Source organism: Mixophyes fleayi, chromosome 2 (assembly GCF_038048845.1).
Source record: "Mixophyes fleayi isolate aMixFle1 chromosome 2, aMixFle1.hap1, whole genome shotgun sequence".
Classification (NCBI taxonomy): Eukaryota; Metazoa; Chordata; class Amphibia; order Anura; family Limnodynastidae; genus Mixophyes; species Mixophyes fleayi.
This window is the reverse complement of record NC_134403.1, coordinates 300197622-300216630: the sequence shown is the minus strand read 5'-3', so window position 1 is coordinate 300216630 and position 19009 is coordinate 300197622. Positions and strand designations below refer to the sequence as shown.

At 39.3% G+C, this 19009-nt stretch overlaps 1 protein-coding gene across 1 annotated transcript in view; it reads right to left on the bottom strand.

Moving 5' to 3' along the window:
- Positions 1 to 1025: 1025 nt before the first annotated feature.
- The window catches only part of PUDP (pseudouridine 5'-phosphatase), a 179697-nt gene continuing 161713 nt past the window's right edge, over positions 1026 to 19009 (bottom strand). Inside the window, exon 4 of the mRNA XM_075196471.1 lies at positions 1026 to 1308. Within this exon, the coding sequence (XP_075052572.1) occupies positions 1132 to 1308 (177 nt within the window). The 3' untranslated portion in view covers positions 1026 to 1131. The remainder of the gene's footprint in view (positions 1309 to 19009) is intronic.

Below are 19009 nucleotides of genomic sequence, written 5' to 3'. Positions count from 1 at the left end.
AAATGACGAAACATGGATGAGGATCCCAGATGGTTAAGGTCCCTACCTCTACTGAGTGTGGCTTTCAAAATGTTACAAATGGATAGACAACTCTTGCCAGGATTCGTGTAAAAATAATTCCACACTTAAGAGGTGGATTTTTGGTCTTATGCCCAGGCATGACAATGGCCTTTTTGTTATCACTGGCAAGAACTGCAGCAATTTTTCTTTTCAAGTGTATGAAAATCATATTGTGACATAGGAGGTGTTCAAAATTGAATAAAAAATGACTGGAAATTAGTGTTACTGAGGTTAATAATAATGTAGCTACAAAATAATACCTAAATTATGTTATTTTAGCACCAATAAATGTAATTTTTATAACAAATTGCAAAACAAAACCAAACAAAACCAAAACCAAAACCAAAACACGCAATGGCGGTTTTGCAAAACCAAAACCAAAACCAAAACACGACGGTAATCCAGATCCAAAACCGAATCCAAAACCAAAACACGGGGGTCAGTGACCATCTCTAGTTAGGTGTAAGTCAGATATAGGTTGATTTTTCAAGGGCAGCTCCAGTGAAGTGGGCGTTGCATCTTGAAATACTAGAAAGACAAGTAGACACAACAGTGCACTTACAGAAGCAGTGCAGGTCTGTACTTTTTCTTGGTTTGTAAATTACTGTTACTGTGGTTCATTTTCTAAAGAACTCTGCCGACTCTTGTTAGTCATGGATTTGTATTGTAGGTGACCTTCTCATTCACTAGTGCAGTGTTTACCAATCCCAGTGCTCAGGGACCCCTAACAGTGCAGGTTTTCCAGGTCACAAGTGAAATAATTATATCACTTGTGGATTTTCAAAATGCTCCAGCAAAGAGATATGGAAAACATGCACTGTTAGGGGAACCTGAGGACTGTGTTTGCGGAACACTGCACTAGTATATTACTATTTTGACCCTCCTTTAGTATAGTGGCTCTAAAAAGATGTATATCCAGAATGTACATGATCACGATTCCACACTAAGAAAGCTAAAAAACAATATGACCAAGGATGTGTTTCTTTATTTAAACAGCTATACCTTGAAATGCATCTATCAATTATTTATTTAAAGGGAATGTCACACAATTAACTGAAATGCATTTATATTTTATTCATAAGGTGGCAAACCAAATAATTCTGGTTTAAATTCCGTCAGAGATTTAAGCACTAAAGTTGCTCTCTTCGTTAGCTCTCGATTTAAATTTTCATCGGGGACCATCACCACTTGCGTTCCAGCTGCCAGTGCTGCTTCAACTCCATTTGGGGCATCTTCAAATACAAGGCACTTTAAAAATTTATAAAAAAAGAAAGAAATATATTATATTCACATAATCCAGTTGCATGTAAACATGTTAATATACGCTTTACTCTTTAAATATACAACATATCTGTTAGAGGTTTTTTTTAATCACATATGCCAATTATAGTTATGATTATTTCTGCTGTCTTTGATGTTAGAGATATGCATGTATTAAAGGTCGTTGCTAAACTATGTACTTGTGCTACAAATTTCAGCCAATATGTAACAAGTGTATTTTGAAAGCTGGCAACCTGGGTTCTTTTAATCCTCTTTATTCCCCATTCACAATGTTGCAGCTCTAAACATTACAGTTATATATAGTGCTAAAGAAAACAAATTAGTTTACATACATTTTCTTCACATCCTATCATATAGGGCCTGATTCATTAAGGAAAGTAAGCAAAACATTTAGTAAGTTTTCTTACTCAAGTTTTCTGGACAAAACCATGTTACAATGCAAGGGATTCAAATGAGTATTATTTTGCACATAAGGAAAATACTGGCTGTTTTTTTCATGTAGCACCCAAATACTTGATAGCTTATTTGTACACTGAAATTTATAGTTGATCTAGGACATGTCCTACCCCAACTATAAATCTGCCATCACATTTTAAATATACCTCCCCCTCCAATACAATATGGTTTTGCCTTACTTACTTTTTCTTAACTTTCCTTGATGAATCAGGCCCGTAGAAGCAAAAACATGAATAATGTTGGGGAATATTGATTGAAAAATTAGAGGTAGTTTCATTTAAATGTGTTCCCTCTTAGAGATGAAAAAATATCCAACTGGCATCCAGATGATAGAGATGGCTCTCTTATGATTAGCTCATCCCAAATAATCATCTCATATATATAAAACAGCTAACAAATTGTGAAGTTAGTGGCAAATTACAAAGCGATGCTGAGGAATGTCATCATGCTAAAATAGGGTTATGTCAAGGATTACTCATCTGTGATCATGAGCACTAAGTGTACTGGCTCTATTTTAAGCAGTGAGAACAATGCATAAACACCGTTCAGAAAGCTACTCTGCGTTGGCGGATAACCACAAATTGAGAATAGAAGAATGTATCAACCAAGATGATAAGAGACACAAACACCCATCATTTAATAAAAAAATAAATTTAGAAAAAAGGAGAATACGGGTGTAGCGAGGGCTCTTGGTTTTTATTTCATTTACTTGGCACCTAACTTGAGTACCCATATAACACAAAAGCAAAAGCCTTCTCCAGGACCAAAAAAAGAAGAAGGTGGTTTGGTTAAAATAAATGTGAAGGACAGTCTAGTTGCCAGTTGCTGACTGTTTAGATTTCTACAATGACTATGTCAACTTTCCCTATTTCAACCATACCACAGCAAGATGCACAAAATGCCAATAGTTGCTTTAATATTGGTGTCTGTAAATGCTTCTGCTTATAGTAGCAAACAAACTTTCCCCACCAACAGCGACGAATGATATTCTGCTACCTTATGTGTCAATTGTCCCTCACATCTCTTAGATTTTACATTCATTTGGACAGAGACATCTTTTTCTTGTGTTTCATGTGAGTGTATATAATCTATTTGTATCATTGCCACTGCCATATACAGAGCTGTGAAATACGTAGCTGCTTTATAAGAATTATTATTAATATTAATAATAACAATAAAAATACATTTCCAAAGAATAAGATCCATTCAGCCTACCACAAATGTTACCTGAAAATGTATGGCCATTACAAATTCAGACTGTTGATAAACTTACATTTTAAAATGAATGTGAATTATCCCAAGGCTGTCAGCTGAGAAGCCAACTGGTTTGTCAATCATACACAATGATCGTATTCCTCACATAGGTTTGGCTAAAAAAAATCCTCTGGATTGACTGGATTTTAACCTTGTAACCCACTATAAACAGAAAATGTTTTCCATTCGAGGGGCCTAATATAACCACTTCCCTCCATTTTGAAAAGCAAATAGATCCTACAACATGTGAAGAGAAAAAAATGATGAAATTGAGGCTTGGCTTCAAAATGTTTAAATTGTCCCCTACTGCACCTTAATTTTTTTAAACCAAGCTTAGTGGCCCAACTCTACCACAATCAATAGAATAAAACGTAAATATATTTTATTTTTTTTATTAGTTTAGTGCCACCATATTATGCTGCACAGAGAATATATGTTGTATACCACTAGTAACTGATTATTAATTTTCTTACAGGAGAAAGATACATAATAAATAAAAAAGTGTTGAGAATGCATGGATCAGCCTCTTGCCCTCAAAATCTACAACCCTGGCACAGACCAATATGCCTTTTCAACAAACCCGAGACTTCATGAGATGAACGACTATCTGCTCATTGAGAATTCTAAGCCAAAAAAAAAACCTGGATGTGAATTCACTGGCTCGAAATAACTAAAATGCAGAGAATTTTACATTATCAGAATTGCCACACTCACCTCTCTCTTCTCCCTTTTTTTTAACTGAAACTTAAATCAAATGTTTTTGATTTTTACATAATGTTTACAATTTTCATGCAGTTTCTGTACCACTGTAAGCAAAATATTTCCTTAATCCTCTGCAACCAGCTTTTGATCTAATGTTTGTGTCTGGATAATGGGAGACAAATAGGCAAAGTTGCCTAAAAAACTTGTACAGTTTTTCAGACTTTGGTCTCTTAATAATTCAAAGTTCATAATCACTGAGCTATAAGCTGTAGTCTGTTTTCCATGAAAATTGTACAATTATACTTCTATTTAAATGTCTGTTGTTTTCTCTTTTTACAATATGTACCTCTCATTATCTCTCTTTAAACATGTTTAGCTAGGGGCAGACTGCCTATTATGCTCACTGTCTGTTCATATTCATGTAAATGACCATAGTCAAATTGCTTGCTGCTCATGCAGTTATCACAGCATTGATTATGTTGTCCAATGCCATGAAAATCACCAGAACTCAGCACAACTGTGCTCTTTGAACTACATAGGAATAAAGATGAAAAGTGGCAACAACCTTGTTCCACATATGATTTGATTTAGTCTCAGAATGGAGTATGTTGCAAGAAAATGAATTTACTTTTATTGAACAGTTTTACGTTAGACAGAAAAACAATGTTGCTATATTTTTATTTACTTTACCAAAAGATGTGTGCTAATAGAGTGGATCACAGGGCAAGCATATTTTTTATTACTGATTCCTAAGCTACAGCCTCACATGGAAGTATAGATGTTACATTGGTACCATGTTTCATTGATTTTTAGTCCAATTTATTAATCCTATTTATCACTTTAATTTATTAACTATACTGGCCAGAGCATATGTTTTAACTTATCACTTCGCAGGGCCAATATGAGGGGGATATGCGCATGTGTGAGAGGGCTTGATACATAGGGAGAAGTTCTGACTGCTGCGAAAACACCTGTTTCACCAGAGATAGTGCCTATATTGTTAACAGGTGACATTAATTCAATATTTTTTTTACCCTGTGCGTTCTTTTGCGGTGCCGTGTGTTGTGCAATAGAGTACATCAGATCTACACCTTATTTCAACAGCACACGTATCTTAAGATCCGTGCCTTAGTAAATTCGGGAGTGCGCAAAGCCTAAATACGTGCGTTTAATACTAAACGCAAGTTGTGCTCAGTACGCGTGCCTTGCTGAATCAGGCCCCTGATGTGATGCTTACGCTTTGCCACAGTGCGCATTTTTTAAATTTTTCTGCTTCTCAGAAAAGCTAGGTACACTTCAAGATATTCAATTCCTTTGCAAATCCAGGGTTTAGTGGTACACATCGAGTACATTTTGTAAAGAAGTCTCTCTATTTTCATGTTCATTCATTGCCTTAGTTGTCACTACAATGAGGTGACTATTCACATATGAGTCACAGAAAAAGAAGAACAATTGCAGTGTTTGGACCAGTTCTCCCTCTAATTCTCAAGGTGAGTTTTACTATGACCAGAGCACCTTGTTATATTTCGTCTTAACCTCATGCTTGTGTGTTAGCGCATTCAGCAGAAAGCACAGATACTGAATGCTGTGTCAGAGAGTCAAGAATATAATTAATCAGTTCCCATCACCTGACAAGACCCATGGGCTATCACTAACATTTCAGAACCAATTATAGTAACATGTATGGGAGCAGTGACAAAACTACCACCACTGCACAGGGTGAGGTCACTACGAGGCACAGAGGTGACGGTGGATCGGCATTGCCAGACCCACACCCAAATTTTTAAATGTGTTCTGCTCCTGTAGGGCAGCATGCAAGTTTCATTACCAGATGACAAATGAATCTCCCCACACTTTATGATATCACTGTCCACCTTATGTGTAAGCATTTGCAGCAAACACAAAGTTCTATACAGACCTACTTTTATCATTCAAACAATTAGAAAGTAAACACACACAGTGGGGGACACATCCACCCTATAAACCAAGTAAATGCATTATAACAGCCCGGGCTACCAATAAAGGTGACAGATTCAATTATCCAAATATGGGACAGATTTATATTCCATACTGCACTGGCACACAAATACAAGGAAATCACTGAACAATCATACATTTCCCTTTAGGAAATAATTGAATACCAAAAAAATAATGAAAAAAACTGGGCACCTTTGATTTTCTACATTGCCTGTACAAATTAATGTGAGAAGTTTTAGAGTAAATGGTCAAGAACCATTTTCTTGGTGGCAAAACCTGATGGATCGCAAAGATTTATGATGACTTTTAAAAGTTAAACAAGGTTTTATGGTAGAAATGTGGCTGGTCTGGGAGTAATTCTTTCCCACATATAGAACATCCCATCCCATCCTGTTCCTGAGCAGCTTGTCACAAAAGAAAGGACCTTAGCAGCCATAGGGAGAGAAGCTTCCACTGTTAAATCACTACAAGCTACAATCGCTACAAGTTACAGTGTCCCGACCATTGTCTAGGCAACGGCTGGGGTGAAAACAGGAGGTGACATCCTTGTCATCATGGAGAAGGCTGGGACGCGTCCTGTGGGCACAGTGAGTCGCTGCGGTGCCTCAAGCCTATAACAGTACCCCTTCCTTGAGGAGGGGTCAAGGAACCCAGACATCCAGGTTTTCCAGGGAATTGTTTAAAGAATTTTTTTAAAAGTTTGTTAGCGTGCAGGGGCTTCTGAAGAATCCAAGAGCATTCTTCTGGGCCTTAGCCCTTCCACTGCACCAGGAAGTGGGTTTGCCTCTGGACTTTTACTCCACAATAAATTCATGAGAACCATGCACATTGACTGGTCGAAACTTAGATGGTTCATGAGTTTCAAACTTGGTGGACGAGACAACAGGTTTCAAGAGGGAACAATGCAACGTATTAGGGATTCTCAATGAAGGTGAAAGCTTCAGCCTGAAGGCAACAGAATTCCCATTTTTACAATAGAAAAGGGTCCAATGGACCTAGGTTCCAATTTCTTGCAGGGTTGTTTGAGCCTAATATTCCGGGTGGACAGCCAGACTTTGTCTCCCACTTTAAGAGAACAGTTCCTGCGATGACGATCTGCAAAAAAATTTGACCAAAAGGAGGCCTAAAGCAGGGCGGAATAGACCTTCTTCCAAATAATTCTGAGACTGGAGGCTGTTTGGCATACCCCAGGAGAACCAGAAGGGTTGATTGACGAAAGAGAATTAGACCTGGGAGGAAGGCCATAGTTGCAAAAGAATGGAGATGTGCGGGTGGAAAAATGTTAAGAGTTTTTATAGGCAAATTCATCCCACGGAAGTAAAGAAGACCAATTGTTATGAAATTTGGAAATATTTAATCGGAGGAATTGTTCCAATGACTGATTGACTCTTTCTGTCTGTCCGTTTGACTGTGCATGATAGGCAGATGACAGACTGATGTTGATGCCAAGGCGGGTGCAGAAAGACCTCCAAAATTGAGCGATGGACTGAGACCAACGGTCAGAAACAATATCTTCAGGCAGACCATGGAGGCAGAACATATGGCGAATAAATAGTGACGCCAGAGTTTGAGCATTTGGTAGACCTACCAAAGCGATAAAGTGGGCCATCTTGCTAAATCGATCTACCACCACACAGATTGTATTGTGACCGGATGACCAGGGTAAATCCACAATTAAATCCATTGACAGATGTGACCAAGGTTTACTTGGAGTAGACAAAGGCATAAGTTGACCGGACGGAGAGCTTCTGATAGACTTGTTTCTAGCACAATCTCTACAAGAGAGTACAGACTCTTTAACATCTGCGGTCAAAGAGGGCCACCAAACTGTGCGCAGGAGGACTTCAGTGGTTTTGAAAACTCCAGGATGTCCAACAATTTTGCTGTCATGAGCTTCAGATAGTACAGCCTTCCTGAGATGGACTGGTACAAACAATTTACCCAAGGGAGTCTCAGGAGGGGCGATTCTTTGGCAATGGTGGAGAGCAGCACCCAAATTATGGGTCAATCCCATATGAATTGAGGATGAAGGAAAAATAGGAAGCGGATCAATGGGTGGAGTGTGAGAGGAAATAAAGCTGAGGGAGAGTGCATCCGCTATAACATTCTTGGAACCATGTTTGTAAGTAATAATAGAATTGAAGCGGGTAAAAAACAAGGCCCAGCGTGCTTGTCTGGAATTTAGACGTTTGGCAGATTCCATAAATAACACATTTTTGTGATCTGTGAGCACGGAGATAACATGAACAGCACCCTGCAGCCAGTGCTGCCATCCTTCAAACGCCCATTCTATTGCTAACAGTTCTCGATTGCCCACATCATAATTTCTTTCAGCAGGTGAGAATTTCCGTGAGAAGTAAGCACATGGGTGCAATTTATAATCCTGAGGGTCTTTATGGGACAGGACAGCACCAGCACCTCTATCAGAGGCATCCACTTCAATGACGAAAGGTAATTCAGGATTGGAGTGTCTTAAGACTGGAGCAGAGGCAAAGGCAGACTTCAGGGCTTCAAAAGAGGCTATAGTATCAGAGGCCCAATTAGCGGCATCGGCCCCTTTATGGGTTAGGGCAGTAAGAGGAGCTATCAGGTCAGAGAAGGAATGAGCAAACCTCCGGTAATAATTTGCAAAGCCCAGGAATCTTTGAATGGCCTTCAGATTGGTTGGGCGTACTAAATCTAAGACTGCTTGAACCTTGCTGGGATCCATAAAGAAACCATCCGTGGAGATAGTATATTCTAGAAATTAGACCTTTTGGACCTCCAATTCACACTTTTCCAGCTTGACAAAGAGTTGATGCTGCCAAAGTTTAGAAAGGACCTGTTTCACGTGAAGGCGGTGTTGGTCCACGAATGAAGAATAGATCAGGATGTCATCCAGGTATACCACAACAAAGCGTCCTAAGAACTCTCATAGAACAACTTTAATTAAATCCTGGAAGACAGCAGGTGCGTTGCATAAACCAAAAGGCATGACCAGGTACTTATAGTGACCTGAGTGGGTGTTGAATGCGGTCTTCAATTTGTCCCCATTCCTGATACGTATAAGGTTGTATGCTCCTTGTAGATCGATCTTGGTGAACACTGAAGCACTTCTGAGTTGTTCAAAAAGGAACAATATGAGCGGAAGTGGGTAGGTAATTCTGACGGTGATTTTATTTAACCCACGGAAGTCAATACAGGGTCTTAGAGAACCGTCCTTCTTAGACACAAAGAAGAACCCAGCTCCTACCGGGGATTTAGATGGCCTAATAAGGCCCTTTTTAAAATTCTCCTTAATATAATCCTCCATGGCCTGCGTTTCTGGTACCAAGAGGGAGTATAATCTCCCTTTAGGGAGTTTAGAGCCAGGAACTAGGTCAATAGCGAAATCGTAATCACGATGAGGAGGTAGCGCGTCAGCTGCCTGCTTAGAGAATACATCTCGAAACTCATGGTAGGGTAATGGCAGCTGATCCAGAGGAACCTGGAGCAGACAAACAGGCACAGATAAGCAGGATGAAGAACAAGAAGGAGTCCAGTGATTGATGTCTCCCTTGTTCCAATCAATGACTGGACTGTGGAGCTGCAGCCAGGGCTGCCCCAGGATCACCGGAACAGAATAACAATTAATAAGATAAAAGGACATGGCTTCAGAATGTAGCGCCCCCATGGTAATCTGCAACAGTGGTGTCTGTGAACATATTTTCGCCTGGTAAAGGACCACCATCCAGGCCACAGATAGTGACCTGGATGGTGGTCCTTTCAAGCTTAATGGCAGGAATCCCCAATGAACAGGTGAAATCCAGGTCCAGAAAATTCCCTGTAGCACCGCTGTCTAGGAAGGCAGAGACAGATGTAGATTGTGAACCAAAGGAAATTACCGCAGGAACCAGGAGTGTATTCTTGGAAGATATAATTTGCAGACCTAGATAAACCTCTTCCACATTCTCTAGGCCTGTTCTTTTCCTGACTTGTCTGACTTATTGGGACAGCTTTGGAGGAGATGGCCCCTGTTGCCACAATATAGACAAAGGCCTAAGGTACGTCTCCGGGTTTTCTCTTGCGAAGTGAGGCGAGAAGCACCTAGCTGCATGGGTTCAGTGGTTTCAAAAGGTGCAGCAGAAAAGAGCATGAGGAAACGGTAGTAACCCTCTCAGCTTTTCTCTCTTTAAATCTGTGGTCAATTTTAATGACCAATTGCATTAGACTCTCCAGTGTAGCTAGGATTGGGTATTGCACCAGGGAGTCTTTTATCTGTTCGGAAAAGCCCAAACTGAACTGGCTCTGAAGTGCCAGATCATTTCACTGGCTGTCCATGGACTAGCACCTGAACTCCGCACAATATTCCTGTTTCAGGGCCCTGAGATGTAATTCAGCCGAGGCAACTCTGTCTGAATCATTATAGAGCAGCCCTAGGGCATCAAAGAATGCATCAACGGACTGTAGTGGAGGACTCGTGGGAGCAAGGCTAAGTGCTTGGGATTGAGGATCACCCTGCAGAAGGGATATAATGTCAACCCTTTGAAGCTCTGATCCAGATGAGCGAGGCCTAGAGCAAAAATAAAGTTCACAACTTTCCTTAAAGTTGTAAAATTGGGTTCTATCTCCGGAGAACCGATCTGGCAAGTTCAATTTAGGTTCCACAGTAAAGGCCAGGGGAGCTTGCTGGGCTTGTGAGGCTCTGGCAGCTTCCTCTTGTGCAGACAAACGATGCGACAGATCTTGCATCATCTGAGATAGCGTTTGGATTTGGCCCGCCAAAACTTGAGCTGGAGAAGGATTTGTCCCGCTTTCATCCATGGAAAAAGTTTTCCACTCACTAATGTTACGGCTAGCGGTCTTATGATAAACCAGTAGAACAAGATGGAGAGGTCTTCAACTATAGAAGCCGCCTTTCCCGTAGATCTCGTTATGCTTACAGGTACTCGGATGCCCCCAGGTCTTATACTCAAAGTAGTACAGGTTTATGAACGTACCGTAGCACAGAGTAGCGGGGTGAAGAATCAGGCGTGGTCACAAATAGGCCGAGGTCTAGGTCCGAAGCAGGTACTGTGGTCAGAATCAGGCAAGGTGTCAGGGCTGGCAGCAAAGGAGGAGGATCCAGAAACGAAGCAAAAGGTCAGGGCAACAGGCAAGAATTAAATGCAATAAACAGGGCTAAGGGTCATACAAGAGGAATTCAACAGCAAAACAGGTTCAGAGCACAGGAACAGGCTAGCACACAGAAACTGGGAACTATAACCGGCAGGGAGGCTAAGCCTTATATACAGAGACTGACCAATAGGAACAAGGATACCAGCCTGGGTAAATCAGCCTCAGGGACAGGTTAAGTAAAGTAATTGTAATAGCTGGGCATGCGCCCAACTGCCCTTAATGCCGGGACGCGGCGCTACAAGTTACAGTGTCCCGAAGATTGCCTAGGCAATGGCCGGGGCGAAAACAGGAAGCGTCCTGCAGGCACAGTGAGTCGCGGCGACTTGAGGCACTGCCGCGACTTGTGACACCACTAATATGAATAAGAGGTCAGTGTGATAACCCAACAGTCTACAACTGATAACCTGTAGGATTTTACTTAATTTAAACAGTAAACACAGTTATAACATGCAGATATTTCTTGCAGGAAATATTTTTTTTACGGAATTGATCTGCACAGTCTCTGATAACAGAGCTAATCAGCTACAGGCAGTCCAGTATGAAAAATAGAATAAGATGAAATAACTTGAATATTACTAAGCAATATGTTTTTCTTATCCTATAGTAAAAAGCAATTTGATATGAGACATTTGGCAGTTGAAATTGTTTATGCAAAGTCAAGGCTGTAAACAAGGCAGAACATTCACTGACAACAATTTAGCTAGCAGGCACTCTGTTTCTACTTCTTGGTTAACCTTCTCAGTATTCCTTAGTCTAATAAAAGGATGTTATTGCCAAGCAAGGCAGGCTGCCAGGTGAATATGGTATATATATATATATATATAAGCCTAGTGGCGTGTGTTAGTCTGTGTGTGTGTGGGGAAAAAAAACAAGCTGCAGCGCCACCTGCTGGGCGGAGTTATACACTGACCTACTAAATTCTTAGGGCTAGATTTACTAAGCTGCGGGTTTGAAAAAGTGGGGATGTTGCCTATAGCAACCAATCAGATTCTATCTATCATTTTGTAGAAGGTACTAAATAAATGAAAGCTAGAATCTGATTGGTTGCTATAGGCAACATCCCCACTTTTTCAAACCCGCAGCTTAGTAAATCTAGCCCTTAGTGTGTGTGGAAAAAAAAACTAAGAAAGGGCTGAAATTTGGTATACTAAGATGTTTTTAATTTGTTAATTTAATTTGTTAATTGTTAAAAGTGTTTATAAAGATTTAAAAAAAATATATATATATTTCTTGAAGGAGAAGTGACAGTTGGGAGTGGTTGGTGGTTTCCGGGGGTGACAGTGGGGAGTGGTTGGTGGTTGCCTGGGGTGACAGTTGGGAGTGGTTGGTGGTTGCCGGGGGTGACAGTTGGGAGTGGTTGGTGGTTGCCGGGGGTGACAGATTGAGAGGAGTGTGATACCCAGGACCGCTGAGAGAGATCCCTGTGTCTGGATAGACATCTGGATAGATGTGGCGATAAAGATAAAGGATGAGGTGATGGGGAAAAATGATGAGGTGGTGACATGTGGACAAAACTACGTTAAAAAAGGGCGCTTACGTCGGGAAGTAACGCTCTTCCCCTGAGGAGGCCTGGCCTAGCCCCAAATGCATGACATGAACCTTTTTAACACCTTAAGTAGCTTGATTTGACTAGAATGCATGAGTATCATGCACGGGTTAACTTGTATTTATATATATATATATATATATATATATATATATATATATATATATATATATATATGTGTGTGTAATGTGCCTACACCGTGAAAAAAAAATAATTACATATTGAAATACGTTGGTTGTGGTCAGTTGATTAGGAGTATCTCCCACCAGCAGGATAGCTTACATGCTGCTGCAATTTCCTGGGCTTTCATTAGTAGCTACCGAAGATATAACCGTTTGACTAAATCTAAGATCTGGTAGGGGTCCAAACATACTGACAAGGGGATTGTTCTCTTTCATGTCTACTGTTTATGTTTTAAAGTGTTAGTGTAACTGATTAAAGTGTTTTATGCTTTATAAAAATGTTACACAAGAGAGATGTTTTTTCTGTTTGTTTCCTTCTTGCTATGCAAACAATATGAGGGAGTATGCTTCAGTCATGATGCTGAAAATGCTACAATAGGAAAGAGAAGGATTTCTGGAAAGATGCATGCAAGTCAAAAATATTATTTATATATTATGTATATTTTGAGTGCATATTTTTGTACCTTTGAGTCTTTTACAATATTACACTATTCAGTTATACACGTCAAGAGCCTTTATAGAAGAATAAATACACTCAGCCAGTGTAGGTGTGTTTAGTATATGTATGCGTTTTTTCCCCACTAGCGACTGCTTTGTAGTGATCAGTTTTCACTTAAGGAAGTGTGCATGCACACATCATTAAAAGTAAAAAACAATTGTTACACACATTTATTATTGAAGTTAATGCGCTGATTTTGAGATTTTTTTTCCTTTCTGGTACTCTACATGAGTTTCTAAAAAGGAGATTTGTCGATTAGTGTCTTGAAGATTAACATTGTGAACATCAAAGAATAGACTGTTCGTTTGGCTGTGAATTGTTTTTGTTCCTTATTTTTCTGGACTATAGTGTCATTGGCTCATCTGTGTGTGATCTTGAAGCTTCTATCCAATCAGCTGCCAAATATAATACATAGCCACAAAGCAGGAAGTTTGATTCTCTAGTTCAGGGCAGGCACACTCACAACACTTTCCTCCATTAAAGGACTACATAGGAAAGTTGGAGCAAATACACAGGAAGCACAATTTATCTTGACAAATGGCAAAGTGCAGTGTTTTCTATAATTGTCTGTGTTCAGTAAGTATGGTTTGAAACAGAGATTGGTTTTACCTTGATCATTGTATTTTATATTGCTAGTAGACTTCTGTATCAGAGAGCCATATGATAGTATTGACAATATTACGTCAACACTACCCCTGAACTTAGTATAACTTTGTCCTATTTATTTGGTTATACCTGCACCTTTTGAAAACAATTTTAGTGTTTGTTTTGCTTGGTGATAACTACTTCTTTTACATATAGCTCTGAACAAGATTTTGGTGCTGTATAAATAACCTGTAATACTTGCATTTGAATAACAAAAACCAGTATCGACCCTTTGAGACACCTAAAATAATTTAGTTTCGAAGGTCATTTACAAACATGTAACAATGTTTTGCTTGTCAATGTACAAAGGTGCATGATATTAAAAAAAGCACATTGATCTGTGCAGTGCTTATAACGTTGGGAAATATAGCATCTTCTGAAGGGAGGAATTGGGCAGATCAGGTCGTACATAGCCTGCATCAACATGCAAAAATTACATTTAGTTTTGCAGGTAAAAGTTATTTAAATGATATTCAAGCAGTGGATTTAAATTGCACTCCCAGGATATTGGTTATCTGAAGAGCCTCTTTCTTTATGCAAAATAACTAATTGGTATGGTTGGTCAAGAGGAAGCTTTCTTATACTATTGATGCAATGGATTTTTTTACCATCCAGGTGCATTTGAATTGTGCAAATGCATTTATAAGCTCAAATATCCATACAGCTAAAAGAGCCAATAACTCAAAAGTGATAAAGACCATGTAGGTCTAGCTGCTACTAACCAATCAGAGCGGCTTTATTATGCTCTGAAAGCCAGAGCAAAGCTGCTCTGGATTGGTTAGATAATAACAGGCCTCACAGCCTGTCATTCACGACAGGTGTCAAGCACGAGGGGTCGAGCACTTACACCTGCTGACAGGCATATCTGCAGTTTTGCTCAGGTCTGACTCAGTGGTAATTATGTGACTGCGCCACTAATATACTTGGACCCACCCCTTCTAAATTCTACCACTCTAAGCGTTAGGAGTGGTAATTGAAAAATGCTACCAAATTTGCATACAGAAGCATGCACAATCGTAGTACAGAGGTATACATATTACACAAAAAAAAAACTGGCCAACTCTACTAGATGCCCAGAGAGATTTTATGTGTGCAATTCCCAAAAGTGGACTATGAGTGTGTAGTCATATAAAAAGTATTCACTATCTTTTGCATTTTTTACATCATAAAACGGATTTGGAAATTTTTATCACAGATTAACACAAAATCCCTTTTAATGTAAAAAAAACAAACACACAAAAAAACCCTCAACCTTTTTCTTCATTAAAAAAAACCCCACCAACCATGTATTCAACCCTTTTATTAAGATAAACCCTGAATCATTTGTCTTCAATGTAGCATTTAAGTGAATTCACCTGTGTATGATTAAAGTGTTTCATCTGATTAAAAAAATGTTCTTGTTAATTTATCTGCCTTCTTTGTTACTACCTTTTTTGTACACTCGTTTGTGTAAGGACCCCCAGATGTATATACTGTCACCTATTTTGGCCTACTTTGGCTTTCTACATTGTATGTATATACATTATGTGATGGTACTTTATAAATAAAGTTATTAAAAAAATGATCATCTGTGAATTGGCAAATACATTTCCAAACCAAAGCTGCATCAGGAAATTCAAAGGGCATTCAAAGTCCAAGTAATGGTGATTGAAAATCACCAATCAAGAGATGGGTATAAGACAAGTTGAAAGACTTTTAATATCCCTGTGAGCACTGTTATGTCCATCAAAGAAATTGAGATAATATGGCACAATTGTGAATTTGTCTAGACTAGAGACCATCCTCCAAAATTCAGCATCTGTGGGTGCACAATTCTTAATAATGGCATAAACTGTGAACTACAGTCTCCCACAGCACAGATGGAAAAACTGTCCATGGAAAAACAGCAGCAGGGACACTTCACAAATCTGTGCTTTAAAGAGTGTGTGGCAAATAGAAAACAATTTTGGGGGAAAATTCATACCACATCTCCCCTAGAGTTTTCAAGAAAGCACGTGGAAGACCCTGTTTGTAAGTGGAGGAAGATTTGATGGTCTGATGAGACCAAGAACGTTCAGGTCTTAACATTAGGCGCTATATTTGGTGCAAGCTTAATTCTACCGGTACACTAATGCGCTTAGCTGTAGTTGGAGCTAGTATGTATATGTGCTCTAAAAAACCTAGTAATCTAGAACTAGTTGTAAGTACCTGTCCATCACCATAGTATATTATAATCTGCTAGCTATTTTTATTGATATAATACTATGAATATTTTTGTATTCATACTACTATATTCTGTTTATTGCTACCTCCCTGGTACCTATTCTTTTATCTCTCGTGCCCCTTTCACCCTATTTCTTCATCTTCAATTTCGTTCCTTTGCTTAACCATTATCCCCTCTAAATGTCACCATATATACTTGTGCGCTTCAATTTACTATTATTTCTTCATTTTATTCTTGTGTCCCCTAGCATTCTACCTCTATAACCCCACACCTTATCCTCAACAGCTGCACTGCAGACCCCTGTCTCTGGTGAAACACTACTACAAATAGCACCACACAGAACATCAAGGAACACAACACAGCACAAACCAGAAAGAAATAACATTGAGAATCTTTAGAAGTATATGAAATGTTTTGGTCCCAATCTCAGTCCCCATCCAACAAGAATAAACTTGATTGTCCAAATGTGGACAGTTGGTAGACAGGTATTAAAACAAGGGGGTGAATACTTATATAATCAATAATTGTCTGTTCTGTAATTGTAAGTAAGAAAAAGCTTTATAATTGTTGACTTGTTTTTTATGACAGAGTATTTGTGTTGATCAGTGGTAGCAATTTCCAAATAAATCCATTTACATTTTTTGTGTATGAAAATAAGATATGAAAAATGTCAAATGCATTGACAACTTTTATTTAAAGCCTCTGCATACGGACAGCACATACATAGGTGTATTTTCACATAATGACTTGTGCATCCACATTTCGGGACTTGCATAAATGACCGTTGCCTTATCAATGTGACCTTCCATATATACATAAATAGTAGGTAGTTGTGTATCATACATTATTGTTAATCTGCAGACGTCAGCTATAAGTGTCAACATGTGGCTGCATTGAATACATGACTGCTTTCTGTATTACGTTCAGGTGGAAGGAACAATACAAATAGCTAACAGTGATTATGATGTGAATATAATGTGTGCACATTTAATCCAGAGAAAAAGTCAAAAGGAACAGTCTACATGTGTAGTATTTTTTATCCAGGTTTTTAAATGTATGTGCTGCTGGTATGTACACAAACACAGTCATGCATTTTAAATACTACATTTTCTACTTACTGAAAAATGTATTCTCTACTGTCAGTCTATTTATATTTTTCTTTATTATTTTTGCCTAAATGTTTTATTTTACTATTATTATACAAGTAATTCTAAACCTTGCAAAGAATCTTGGTAACTGTTCTTTCCGCGATATTAAAACCTGCAAGAGCATGCTTATTTAATCCCCATACTATATAACACACTGAAAACTACATTAAAGAGAACTATGTAAGTAATGTAGTTGTGAAAAAAAATAAGAAATTCAGATAGTTTAATCATGGGTCCAAATGCATAATTACCAGGTAGCAGGTATAGCAGCTGCTATTCGGTTTGGTCCCCCATGGTTTAGCTGCCAGACTTCAAGTAACTGCCACTTGTGCAGCTCCAAGGCCTTGCTACACTATAAGTTGTCCGGAGTCATCCGGGCTAGAACCAAGTTGTTCATCTTCCCTCTCTCTAAAGTGTCCAATCTTCCCCACTTTTCTTTCTCAGTGGACAAAACTACCTGCTCCTCCATCTGTTGTCTCGGTGTCACCCTTGACTCCCCCTTTTCTTTCATTCCCCACATCAAGTCTCTGTACAAAACCTGTTGCACCCAACCTGGATAAGCACAAGACCCTTTCTCCCATGTGACGCTACCAAAAATCTCATCCATTCTCTCATTATCTCCCTCCTCAACTACTGCTACCTCCTACCATTTTGCCTCTCTCTCACCAATCTCTCTCCACTTCAAACCATATTCAACATTATGGCAAGACTGACTGACTTACCTTTCCTGCCACACCACTTCCGCCTCCCAGCGCGGTCAGTCTGTACTAGAGATGGGCGGGTCCGGTTCTCCGAGAACCGAACCCACCCGAACTTTGGGTATCCGAGTACCGAGCTGAGCAGCTCGGTACTCTCCCGCCAATTCCGAATCCAAATCGAGGCCGAACGTCATTGTGACGTCGTCGGATCTCGGGACTCGGTTCTCGCGATACTTCAACTTTATAAATACACGCCTCCACAGCAATCCATCGCCATTTGACAGAGGGAGAGAGCAGGGTGTAGTCATAGGCTAATTAGAGCAGGGACAGAGAAAGAATACAATATTGTTCTTGCAATTGCTCTAACCAAAATCGCTAGTGCAGAGAGGAGGATAGAGGTTTATTATTTTTTCTTCATATTTGGCACTCCCCAGCGCTTTTGGGTTGTCCCCCATAATTGTGCATTAATATTTCTGGCTGTCAAAAGTCATATCTGTCAGCAGTATCTACTCAATAAATGTTAGCACTCCTCAGTGTTTTTGGGGTGTCCTCTCTAATTGTGCATTAATATTTCTGGCTGTCAAAAGTCATATCTGTCAGCAGTATCTACTCAATAAATGTTAGCACTCCTCAGTGTTTTTGGGGTGTCCTCTCTAATTGTGCATTAATATTTCTGGCTGTCAAAAGTCATATCTGTCAGCAGTATCTACTCAATAATTTTAAGCACTCCTCAGTGTTTTTGGGGTGTCCTCTCTAATTGTGCATTAATATTTCTGGCTGTCAAAAGTCATATCTGTCAGCAGTATCTACTCAATAAATTTTAGCACTCCTCTGTGTTTTTGGGGTGTCCTCCCTAATTGTGCATTAATATTTCTGGCTGTCAAAAGTCATATCTGTCAGCAGTATCTACTCAATAATTTTAAGCACTCCTCAGTGTTTTTGGGGTGTCCTCTCTAATTGTGCATTAATATTTCTGGCTGTCAAAAGTCATATCTGTCAGCAGTATCTACTCAATAAATTTTAGCACTCCTCTGTGTTTTTGGGGTGTCCTCCCTAATTGTGCATTAATATTTCTGGCTGTCAAAAGTCATATCTGTCAGCAGTATCTACTCAATAAATGTTAGCACTCCTCAGTGTTTTTGGGGTGTCCTCTCTAATTGTGCATTAATATTTCTGGCTGTCAAAAGTCATATCTGTCAGCAGTATCTACTCAATAATTTTA